The sequence below is a fragment of the Poecilia latipinna genome, unplaced genomic scaffold (genome assembly GCF_001443285.1).
Source record: "Poecilia latipinna isolate Pla-1442-1.1 unplaced genomic scaffold, P_latipinna-1.0 Scaffold374, whole genome shotgun sequence".
NCBI classification, from domain to species: Eukaryota; Metazoa; Chordata; class Actinopteri; order Cyprinodontiformes; family Poeciliidae; genus Poecilia; species Poecilia latipinna.
In genome coordinates, this window is record NW_015112990.1 from 199,672 (window position 1) to 212,458 (window position 12,787).

At 36.5% G+C, this 12,787-nt stretch overlaps 1 protein-coding gene and 1 long non-coding RNA gene across 3 annotated transcripts in view; one reads left to right on the plus strand and one right to left on the minus strand.

Annotated features, from left to right (window-relative positions):
- Positions 1-111: 111 nt before the first annotated feature.
- Positions 112-12,787, plus strand: part of LOC106950017 (uncharacterized) — a 24,881-nt gene continuing 12,205 nt past the window's right edge. Inside the window, exons 1-2 of the long non-coding RNA XR_001425512.1 lie at positions 112-353; positions 2,815-2,935. This is a non-coding gene — a long non-coding RNA (uncharacterized LOC106950017). The remainder of the gene's footprint in view (positions 354-2,814; positions 2,936-12,787) is intronic.
- LOC106950015 (deoxyribonuclease-1-like) lies at positions 480-12,453 on the minus strand. 2 transcript variants are annotated; one of them, XM_015036629.1, is made up of 10 exons: positions 11,673-12,453; positions 7,720-7,805; positions 7,517-7,605; positions 6,125-6,211; positions 5,253-5,365; positions 5,022-5,134; positions 3,845-4,002; positions 2,108-2,204; positions 1,831-1,906; positions 480-1,419 (listed from the first exon to the last, which is right to left on the minus strand). In XM_015036629.1, the coding sequence occupies exons 2-10, from the start codon at positions 7,798-7,800 to the stop codon at positions 1,328-1,330; spliced, it is 906 nt and encodes a 301-aa protein (XP_014892115.1). In that variant the 5' UTR covers positions 7,801-7,805; positions 11,673-12,453; the 3' UTR covers positions 480-1,327. The 2 variants fall into 2 exon arrangements, with proteins under 2 accessions (XP_014892115.1, XP_014892116.1); XM_015036630.1 differs by lacking the exon at positions 11,673-12,453 and having other exon boundaries at positions 7,720-7,877.

A 12,787-nucleotide genomic window follows, 5' to 3' on the forward strand; every position in this document is an offset into this window, starting at 1 on the left:
ATTATTATTATTATTATTATATATAATTTTATTTTATTTCATTTTTTTCCTCATTTGAGCCTCCCTCTCCCCCCCTCCTAGATAGCCCTGCTTCCTCTTGGCTCCCTGACTTTAAAAGTCTAGCTCCGCCACTGCTTGAGACACATCGATCACTTCCGGTGCGCAGGCAACAGTAGATTAGCAATGGCGTTTCGAACTTGACCGCTGCAGGACTATCCGACAGTAACTGTTGATAATGTTTATGGAATTATTTCAAGAACGTCAGAAAGTATCATGTGAAAATGTCCCAAATTGTCGGTGCCCAAGGAAGAAAAAAAGAAAAGAAGAAGAAATAAAGCATCACAGAAACAGAGGTAAAGTAAAACTACGATTAAATTACCTGTTGGCTAGCATAATGTAGTAGCAACTTGGCTAGCTAGCCAAACACAGAGCTAATCAATAGTCTTTTATGTTTTATTTTATGCAAATTTTTATGCAAATTTATGAAAAAAAATTATTTATTATAATTTTTAATTAGACAGCGCTGAAGATATATTACTTTGATACAATGTAAAGTAGTCAGTGTACAGCTTGTACAGTAGTGTAAATTTACAACTTAGCAGAGGATTATGTCGACACAGCAGGTGAATGCGACCCGATCTAATCAACCTCCAAACAAAATCCAATTTTGTCACTTGCATATGTGGAGTTTAATCCGATACGTATCCGAAAGTTTCCAAACCGTCTGCGGTCTGGACAATCATGTACACGGCGCATTTAATTTAACTTTTTTAAGACGTGCTCATAATTCTACACCAGAAGAAGCCAGACGCTGTTAGTTGTGTATTATTTTTTTTATCAGCTTCGTCTTGTTGTGATCTTGTGACGATACTGTCTCCTTCCATCGCTGAATTATCTTCGATTTGGCGGCGCCGTCTATTATTACTTCCGTAAACATAGCTTTTGTGCGACGTTTTCCTTCTGCGCATGCGTGTCACAAATCATTCTCACAGAACAATGACTGCGGTTGGATTTAATTAGTAGTATCAATGACAATGGAAAACAAACAAACAAAAAACAAGATAGTTGGATATCAGCAAAAATTGGAATTGAGTATAAAAACCTTTTGTGTGAACTTAGCCATTTCCCCACCACCACAGGGCTTCATATACACTCAATATCTTGAATTTGTATTGAACCAAATATTTAGTTTTGGCTTGATTTGTTATGGAGAAATTCAGGAGAAACAATGGAAAACAGGTGTGTTAAAGTTCTCACTTTCCCCCTTTTTTTATTACTGGAAGTAACCAAAACAGTTTATGGTTGACTGTTTTCAGATCTGGCCTTTTTAGAACAAAGTGCAAAACCATGAGCCAGGCTCACTTTCTTCCTTTCTGTTTTCATCGTTAAGCTTGAGCCCTCCTATCTTGTCTGTCAGACCTGCAAAGGAAATAAATGTAATTTATTCACACAGCAAGATCCTTATGAGTGGGACAGTGTTGTCACTGCAGTGCATGAATGCAGAAAAAATACATTGTGATCAATTGTGTTGCTAATAGAAGTTAGTTTACCTACAACAATTAGCTAATTTCACTGCGGTGTGTGGACTTCAGCCCCCTTTTTACACTTAAGGTCTCAAAGGCTGAAGGATTGAAACTTTATGATTAAATTATGATTGAACTACAGGAACTTCCTCAGAAAATTTACAATTAATAAAATATCTTAATGAAACAGCTTGAAATCCTTTTATTTGAAGTATAAACCACTTTTTAATCTATTTATAGAATAAAATATATTTTTACTATGATTATGATGATAATAATGATTATTATTATTATTAGGACATCTCACCATCACCATCATCTTCTCTTTCCACCAAAGTCTTCAGCTTCACCTCCACTGGATAATGGTCGCTCACTTTCAGAGCCTGAAAGAATAGAAATAATAAAACTTTAAGATTATTGAAATGTCTGAACTAACTGTAATTCTGAATTAACTCAAATATCAAGGGAAAAGGTAAAATTATTCGCAATTAATTTTCACTCCATGATCAGATCTCAGTAATTTATCTGGTATTTGAATGAAATAGAAAACAAATAATTATATAAACATGAAAATAAGAGCAAACCTGCTCATCGGAGAGCTTATAAGCTTTCTGGAAGTTGAAGGTTTTAGCAGATTTTGGAACAACAGCCTGAAGCATTTTGTCTCCATAAACGACAATCCTGAATGAGGAGAAGAAGAATTACCAAAGCAAACAGCAGGGAGTCACAGGGTGATCATTTACGTCTCACTCCTTCTCAGAACAGAAGTTTCTGAAGTTAAATCAGACCAAACTTCTCTTGTTTTGGATTAGTTAGTTGTACAAATAATCTAAATATTTCTTATTTATGGCTCTAACAGAATCACCAAAATTATTACCAATCTTCTCTTAAACTTTAACGTCTTGGCTGAAGTTTTTAGATGTTGCTTTGATATTTCCCTATGCTCTACAGTTAGAATGGTAGAAGCATCCCTGTTTTTTCTCCAAATGTAACAGTGGTGATTATGGCCAAACAGTTGAACTTTAGTTTCATCAGACAATGGAACATGTCAAACCGTAATCTGGCTTTTTATCTTTCTTTTGGAGTAATGACTTCTTCCTTGCTGAGCGGCCTTTCAGCCACTGTTGGTACAGAAAATGTTTCTCTCGCTTCAGCAGCATCTTCACAAGAACTCTGGCTTCTATTTTGGGGTCAATTTGCATATTTTGGACCAGAACTCATATCTTTCTTGTGAGCTATGATGGTTGGACATTTCCGTCATGTTTATACTTCCGTATAATTGTTTGAACAGATGAATGCGGCTCCTTCAAGTATCTGGAAATTGTTCTCAAGGATGGAGCAGCTGCACAGTTCTCTTTGAGTCAAACGAGAAAGCAGTGAGTTCCAGGTGTGACCTTAAAACACATCCACAGGTGAGCCTCAAAATAACTCGAATCTGTCAGTTTGTGGAAGGAAACATCTGAAATAGTACGGCGCCCTCTAGAGGACATGGGGATTTTTTTTGTTTGTTTGTTTCTTCACAATAAATTAGCAAATACACCCTGGTCTGTTTGGTGTACAATCAGAGATAATAAATGTCCATTTAAAATTGCAAATGCTTTTACAGAGCCTCAATGAAAACATGTCTCTACATTCTTAATTCTTTGGTGCAAATAACTGGTTGGAAATTGATCTATTAACTCTGTTTTTGTTTGTGTACATTTGAGATGTAACCGCACATGAAAACGGCTCTTTACTAACCAGACTACCAACACAAAAAATTACAAAACTGTTAAATGACTTTATTACGCTGTGAATGTAAGTCAAAGGTAGTCAAAATAGTATAAATGTATTATGTCTTTCCTTCTGTCTTATGAAAACTTTCTGTTTGTGTAAAAATGAATGCAAAGAGACAGAAATCCCATGTTTGGCTAGTTTTGCTTTTGCATTTTGCACATAAGTTTGTGGTGCATTTGTACCCTAAAGAAAAATATGTAAAACTTCAGATATCTCACAAACGAGATATTAACACACCCCACAAAAACCTTACATTGTAGAAGAGAGACTTTTAGTATTGAAGATGCTGCTGAACCGACCAGTAAGTTATTGTGAGAAAACGCAAAAGAAAAAAATTCCCCATGTCTTCTAAACAGCCCCATAAAATAGAAATAATTTTGGTAATTGTAATTATAAAACAAGATAAATTTGGTTTGATTTAATGTAAGAGAATGAGAAAAAATGTTTTTATTTGGTGCATATAAAGTTCCAGTTTCAACTGAACATGAGGTTTTATGAACAGCAGTTGGTTTTGACGTTTATTCTGATGGGTGGTTGGTTCCTACCTGTCGTATGTGTTGGTGTTTTTGGGGCTCACTGTTGTGTCCACATCGTCTCTGATCAGCCAGTGGAAGTTTTTGTCGCTGCGGATTCGGATGTTCTTCATCTTCGTCTTTGAAACATACGGGCTGTCAGCGTTAAAGTCGCCCAGGATCATCACGTTCTGTGGTGGACAGACAGGAAGCCAACCAGTGCCACCAGTTTGGACTTTGTTCCCCATATGAAACAGGAGACACACCTTTTCACTTCAAGGGTTTTAAATGTGACAGTATAATAAATAAAATCCAGTCTTAACCATATTCTAAAAGTACTTCAGTACTTCTGTATGAAGCTGCTTTTTAAAATATTTACTGTTGGTGCTTAAATATGGAGGGTTAAAAGGGACAAGAATAAATACATCATTAAATTATTTAATACATCTCCATGAACTAAATACATTTTCAAATAAATGTATAAATAATCTATTAATAGACAATTTAAATATAATTGAATTATAATTAATTGTAATGCAACGTATTTAATAAATTGATTATGTATTAAAAAGTTTATTCAAACATTTTGTGGTACATTTAATTGATCATTAAATGATGTATTCATTTATTTAATTTTGTCTCTTGGCCCTCATATGGAGGACCTGTATTTATGTCTTTAAAATCAGATTATCACATTGTGGAGGACATAAAACATTGATTTAACCTGTCTGTCACGAGAGGACCCAAATTTGGGTCCTCTCGTGACAGGGGTGTCAAACTTCAGTCCTCAAGGGCCGCTGTCCTGCAACTTTTAGATGTGCCTCTGCTACACCACACCTGAAAAGAATAATTAGGTCATTAGCAAGGCTCAGGAGAACCGATCTACACAGGGAGGAGGTAATTAAGCCATTTCATTCCACTGTTTTTTACCTGTGGCACATCTAAACACTGCAGGACAGCAGAGGACTGGAGTTTGACACCCCTGTCATTGTGAATGACAACCTGAGACCAACAGGTTAACACAGAGATATCCCAAGGAAACATTTTGCTGCTTTTCTCATTTTCCATGTGTGCTTGTGATTTTTCTTATTGTTTTGGTCTTTTTCTCCTGCTCAATCTCTCTCACATTAAAAAAACCTTTAACTTCACAACCATTTCAGTTATATTTAACAACAAGATTAAAAGCATTTTTATGCGCGAGTATATTTACATTAGTCCTCCACTTTTTCTTGACGTGAATGAAGAGGTCGTAGAGTTCGTCCAGTTCCTTCACCGCGTCTTCTGGTTTGGTGTGAACTGGGATCATCACCAGATCTTCCAGAACTGCAAGGAAAATCAGACAAAAATACAGTTTTAGATTTAAGGTTGCAGTCATTGTGGATGTTATTAGACTTTAAAGTGTATTAGTGAACATTATAAGACAATTATGATTTTTTTTCACCTGTATTTGGGCAACTGAATCGAAGGATATACGGATCTCTGTCAATGTTGTCCTGTCCTTTAGTCTTCTCATCATCAGACTGGTACGTTCCCACCAGTTTAACCATGTCATCCCTGCATGCACAAACCATACAGTTTTACTTACAAACCACTTATTATTAAACAAAAATGAATTTTAGGACATTGGAAATATTGGCTCTGAACAGCGTGATGTCAGTCTGATTTTAAATTACATTTTGAAAATTTATTGTCAAGCAGTTCCTGATGTCGATCAAAGAGGTTCAGCAAAGAGCCCAGCAATGATCTTCATCAGAAAATACACTGTGGGCAAAGAAATGGAAAGAATGAAAGAAAATGGCACCAAAAGGGAATGGATTTAAAGTAAGAGACAGAGGACCAAGAACGGAGCCTTGTGGTTCTCCTCAAAGTAGATGAATAGAGAAAGATCTAAAGTTATTGATACAAACAGAAAAAAGTTGGACCTGAACCATTTAAGAGTTGAACCTGTAATCCTGACCCACATCCTCACTTTCATCTAGGAAGGAATTTAATAATTTCTTGAACGTTTGACAAAAAAAAAAGAAATCGGCCTGAAATTTGACAGATGCATGAAGGCCGGATTTCTCTAGCAGATGTTTCTTATCAGCATGTTGAAAACTTTGTGGCACAAAACCAGATGTTAAACTGTTATTGATGATTGTTCAGATAAAAGATTTTCAGTTCGAAACCAGCATTTGTTTTGTTTCTTACAGACTGCTTTTGAAAACAGTTGATGTATTTATTCAGATCAGTCAGATTTTGTTATTTTCTCATCTTTACTGTCAGCTTGTGAAGGAAATTATCCTCCTAATGGATGAATGGATGAACTGTCACCTGTACAGGAACATGAACTGCTCCTTGTAGCGCGTTCGGCCCAGGCGAGTGCTGATTCTCAGAGTGTAGTGATGTTTCCGTTTGGGTCTGCGGACACGAACAGAAGTGTTGCCATGATAAATGTTTACATCAGAGAAAATCAGTGGATTAAGCAGATTCACGCAAATTTTGAGGCCTCGGGGTCAAATGTGTTTCTAAATTATGGCTGAAGGTTTTTAGAGAGACCAGTTAACCTAATAGTGAAAGCAACAAAAAATGTGGAGATCTGTTGAATTTACGTGAATTTCTACAACTGAGGAAAAACTCAAGGGACTCCCTGATGTAATTTGGATGTATACAGATAAAAACTGCTAAAATAATGGTGTAGACTCTAGAGGGCCACATATAAAAGCTACAGAGGGCCAGATTTGGCCCCCAGGCCTCGAGTTTGACACCTTATCACTAGGAGAACATGAATACTCCACTTTGCATCCACCTGAAAATCAAATGCTTTTAATAAATCAACCAGTTTTGACAAGAAATGTGCAACCAGGAAGAAGTCAGAAGCTTGTTGACGTCTACACTGCAAAAACACAAAATCCTACCAACTATTTTTGTCTTGTTTCTTGTGCAAATACTGTTGGTTCACTTGAAATAAGAAAAAAACTAACTTAAAAGTAATTTGTTAGCAAGAAATTAATTCTCTTATAAAATGGGAAAAATGTCTTTTTATAAGTGAAATAATTTACATGAGGAACTAGTATTTTATAAAATCAATATTCAAGAATTATCGACGTAAAACAAGCTCCTATTTCTTGCTGACAAATTACTTTAAAGTGAGTTTTTTTCTTATTTCAAGTGTACCGAGATATTTGCATTAAAAACTTGACAAAAATGTTTGGTAAGATTTTAGGTTTTGCCGAAAGACTTTTGGCTAAATATTAATTTTGATGTGATTATTTTCGAATCTGTGTGATTTAACTTGTGTGGATATTAACGTTTTGGTTTGTTGTTTCTAAAAATGATTGCAGTTTATTGTTGTGTATTCAATCAAACTTTCCTTGTTGATTTATGAGTTCTGGTGGAAGCCAATTTTTTGCCAGTTACGTTTATTTGTATATCACATGTCAGGAACAAGGCAGTTCAAAGTGCTTTACATCATAAAAACACCATACAGGCAACAATTGAAAGAAAAAACGGTAACGAACATTTTGATGAGTGCCATCATCAAAATAATCAATGAATTAAGTTGATCGATGCTTCATTTATCATGGTTCAAAAGCAGCAGGTGGGTTTTTAGTCTCGGTTTAAAGGAACCCAAACATGCGATTTGTGCTGAAGTGTTTCTGTAAACCTTAGTCTATGTAGCTGCTGAATGAGCCACCAAGGGTTTAAAACTTTGCCTTTACTGACTTGTTGAGCGCTTGCATCAGAGCGGCCACTGATTCCTTGGTGCCGTCCACGACTTCCAGGATCACAATGATGTCATAACGGGAAATAATCTGACAGACAGAACATTTCTCAGTAGCAGTTGATTACTAAGCACAAATATTCCCTTCAAAGGAAAACCAGCGGATCTGTCTTTACCTTAAAATGATGAGTTTATGTGTTTTTACCTTAACGAGGATCTTCAGAACATCTGGGTCCGACACTTTGCTCCGTCCAAACTTCTGAATATTAAACGCTGCGATTTTCATGTTGGCTGAAAGTTTGGAAGAAAAAGCAGATTCTTTATAAAAGGAAAACCTCTTAACTAAGAGAGACAGTTCTTCTGTGTCCAGCTTTATCGCCTGCTGCAGCAGAAAGAGCAGCAGATCAGATCCATTTGGACTCCGATCGATTCAAGTTTCTCACAGTTAACAGTCTCCAAAACACAGACAGAAAGTCGCTCAGTCCTCAAAACTCATCAATGGAAAATCAGTTCTGTTCACAAACTGAAAGTCTCCTTTGCTAACCTCCTCTTAAATGCTCTGAGTTGATTGAATCACAGTTCACTCAACCGTTGAAGTTCAGAGTGTCATACTGTTTACTGCAGAAACTTATTTTGCTCAGAGAAACATACAGACTTTCCTCGTTTTGTTCTGTTTAATTAGCTTTGCTTATTGTAACAGTTAACTGTAATTGATGTAGCTGTTAAGTCATAAAGTTAAAATTAATAAAATAAATATTATAAAACAAGCGATTAACATTTTGTGAAATGCCATCATCAAAATCAAGCAAATACGGTATATGTCAAGTATTTTTGATCAATGTTCCAGACATTATTGATCAGTGTTTCTGCAGTTTTGCAGTTTTCTGGAAGTGTATTCTAGATCTGTGGTGCATAGAGGCTGAATGCTGCTTCTCAATGTTTGCCTCTGTTGATAGAACAGCAGTAGATCTTTTATGTATTGAGGTGCTGAGCCGTTCAGTGATTTATAAACTACCAACACTATTTTAAAGTCTTTTCTCTGAGCTACAGGGAGCCAGTGTGAGGACTGTAGAACAGCTGAAGGCTCTACCTTCCTGGTTCTAGTCAGAACGCCAGCAGCAGCGTTCTGGATCAGCTGCAGCTGAATAAAAAATCAAGTCTGATTTTTTTTTATTATCATAATTATTATTCAGACTTGTGAAGATGCAACTGAAGATAAACACATGAATGAGTTTCTCTCGATCTTATTGAAACATTAGTCCTTTAATCCTGGAAATGTTCTTCCGGTGACAGAAGACTGACTTTATAACTGTCTTTATGTTGCTGTGAATGTTCAGGTCAGAGTTCATCCTGATCTTTAGTTTCCAGCTGGAATAACTGAAGCTGTGCGTTGACTCTAGATCAGGGGTCGACAACCCAAAATTTTGAAAGAGCCATATTGGACCAAAAAAACAAAAAACAAATCTGTCTGGAGCCGCAAAAAATTAAAAGCCTTGTATAAGGCTTATAATGAAGGCAACGTAGGCTTTAAGTGTTTATATCAGCTTATTATCAAAATGACTTAAGTGTATTCATAATTAGCATTCATGATTAAATGTTTATTTTCCCTGCAGTGCGTCCTGGACAGACTGATGCACCACGTCACTCTGTTGTACGATGATGCTTTAAGTTTACCCTCCGTTACAGTATTAAGTATTATGTTGCGTTGCATTGATAAAATTAAATAAATACAATTAGAATCAGATTTTTTATGTCATTTTTATTATGAAGATCGACAAGGAAAGGGTAATTTTTTCCTTTTGGAACTCAGAAACTCTGCTCCCAAGAGCCGTTTGCATAACAACAATCGCTCTTTGTAAATAATCACATTAACTGTGTGATCAATAAAACGTGCGAAAAAAACAACAAAACAGAACGTGCATAACGTGCCCTTTATCTGGGCAACAAACGGAGTGCAATAAAACGCAACATGCAGTTATGAAATAAAACAGCAGCCTTTTGAAAAGGTATATAAAATGAAACTAGTACAGTTTAAGTTCGATTTCTCTGCAAATGCCAGGTCAGTGCGAGAGTAAGACATGGCAGCATCCTCTTCTCTTTTGACACGCAACCATCGTTGGACCTGAGCAACACAACACAATAATATCGCTAAGTGTCATTCTAAATATATACTTACAAAAATCACTAATCAATTTATAAAAACAACTTTGTTACTAAATGTATGTGCCAATGGCAGGATTGTGTTCTTACCCGTTTAATGTGACTTCTGCTTACGGACATCACTGGACAGCTTCTCAACGTCGGGCATGTAAGCTGTAACTTTAATCTAGACGCGGCAGCTACTAGCATGCCTTCCCTGGAAATGTTATTGGACAACTTCTCGCTACAGAGCAAACGTTCAGGCAATCCTTCCGCATTGGCAATGAATGCAAATGATTCGGTCCAAGAATTGTAGAATGTCTCCTCGGCTATCTTCCTCTTTTCCCCTTTGCTCTCCATGGCCCACCTGTTGGTTTGTTTACCACAGCCTGACAGCCACATGCCTCGCACCCCGTCCCGCTGAGAGGAACGTACACAGACTATGACGCAAATCTTTGTTGATGGAAATGTTGACATTTATTATTTATTCTACACATTTTTATAGCATTGGAAAACGTTAAGAGTGATTGTGTAATGTTTGTCCTCCTACAAAAACCATATTAAAACAAAAAATATATTTCCCACCCCCTTCTTTTTCCATTTTCAAACAGCTTCGAAAAGCTCCAGGGAGCCAGTAGGGCAGCGCTAAAGAGCAGCGGGTTGCCAACCCCTGAGCTACATCGATCCTCTGTAGGTCCAAATATAATAACTTCAATTTCTGTTCAGATGGAGAAAGTTTTTCACATTCATCTGTTCTCAGCATCTGTTCAGTGACTGGATGGTTCTGGTGATGTAGAGCTGTGCATCATCTGCATAGACTTATAGTAACTAATCATATTACCTGTTATAAACTGAGCTAGCAGGAGCATGTGGATATTAAGTATGAGGAGTCCCAGGATTGAACCTTGGGGAACCCCACATGTCAATAAAATCACTACCATTAGTCAGTCCACCAGTATTTATCCCTATAGATAATTATTGATTCTTTATCAATTAAGATATCAATGAATGTGTGTCTGTCTGTGCATGCAAGTCCTGCATGTGATCCACATCATTTCCTTTTTTGTTTTTTATACATAAGAGTTTCAGAACATTAAACTAATTTAAATATCAGTCAAAAACTACACAAGTAAACACAGTAGTTTATGTTATTACTTTGGACAGTATGTTGTTCTTAATTTTGTTGTTATATATGTTAGTACGTTTATAGTACATGCCTCAGTGTCCTGTCACTTTGTTGCTGTTACACATGAATTTTCCAATTTTCTTTCAATTCTGTTCTAATCTACTATACAGACATTTTCCTTAAATAGATGCTAAAAACAGTTATTGTATAATTTATTAGATTATTACAGTGACATTAATCAGCATTACTATAATTCATCATAGTATATTTGCAGGAATTAGCACAATAGCAGAAAGCAAGCACAAAAAATGAAATACTTCTGTTCTAATCAAAGAAGCAAAAAGAAGAAAAAACAACAAAACAATTACACAATAAATAAATAACAGAGAGTAACAGCATAAAAACAGGAAACACAACCCTCCACAATAGTTAGTGCAACAGAAAATGGAAATTTTAAAACTCAAGCAGTCTGAGTTTTCACAGTCTCAAAGTGAAAGCAAATCTCTTGTAGTTCATGAAAGGTCAGTATTAACTCTGAAGCACAGCTTTCTGCGACAGGAAGTCAGAAAAGTAACAGCTTCAAAGAATATTGACAAATGTTTGTGCATGAATGACATTTTAACTTTGAATTCTGATGTTTTGGTTTCATTTGGCTCCTTCCTGAAGATTTCTCTCTTATCAGTTTGCTATAATAAATCAGGTAAATTTAAGCACAACCACAGCTTGTCGTCTCTTTGATGGGTCAAGTGTTAAAGTTATTTAGTAATCCTGTGAAGGAGCATCCGGCTACCTTCCAGAGAACAACAGGAGGATGTTTGTCTCATTGTATTGAAGTATGAAAAACCCCTCAGGCATCCAGAGCTGAAAAATTAAACAGGAAATCTGCTGCTCACCTGCAAGAGAATCTGCTGCTGCTTCTGTCTGTAGGAGTTATGAGATGTAACCAAAACGATGTTCAGAGTGTGAAAACCGGCTGTTTGTTTGGTCGAAAGCCAACTAGAGCCACAGGTTCAAAAAGGGCAAAGAGAAGAAATGTCATAACAAATAAACTCCGCCTCTTTCATAACTTCCTGCTTCAAAATCAGCTGAAACATTTGTTTATCTCTAAAACTGATGGACAACATGAAAAAACAAATGGTGTTAAAAAAAGGTTATTCTGTCAGAAAATGAAAACCAGCATCAGTATGAGAGAGTTTCTGTCAGTGATCTGGATCTGTTGTGTTTCTCTCTCATGGAGCTGGAGGTTTCCATCGGTGGGCGGGGCTTAGCAGTTCACCTGCTCTCTGTCAGCCAATCAGCAGCAGCGGAGGAGGAGCTGGCTGTTTCTCATTCGATATCCTGACTGTTGGCCTTTCCTCCTCTGACTGGTTCCTTGTTATTTTCTACCAGCGTTGTCTTTGCTCCCAGTTTATTGTGGTTTCATTTCAGAGTTTACATCCTGAGTTTCTCTTTTACTTTTATGGCAGCTGCCAAACAACTTTAAGGTGATTTACCTCCACTTAAGGTTGGAGTGCACTGTAAACGACCTTTATTGTCCCTCAGTGGGGAAGTTAAGGTGAAAAAGCAACAAAGTTAAAACATGCACATTTACAAAAAAATAAGAGCAACTTACTGTATAGTTTACAGCACCAGACAATACGATGCAGTTATTTAAAATGTTATATTGGAAGTCAGACATTATAAAAATTAAATGTGTAAAATGTGCATGAGTGTTTCTGCATACAAAGGAAAGGAGAGGTGGTGAACTTTGTTTTTTAACAGATTGGGTTGATTGATACAATGGATGTGAAAGTGTCATTTATCTCAGGGCTTCTGAACTTTACCGTGCCGCGATGGGCCCCAAACAGCAGATAATGCTACGATAAAAAACATGATCATTTTATATTAATCCCTTCAACTTTTATTTAATCTCTACAGTTTGTTTTTTGCAGCCACAGCAGCCCCTTTTCTTGTCAGAAACTTTTTCATTTCTAGTTTTCAGCAGCTTGATGAATGAACTAATCAGAAA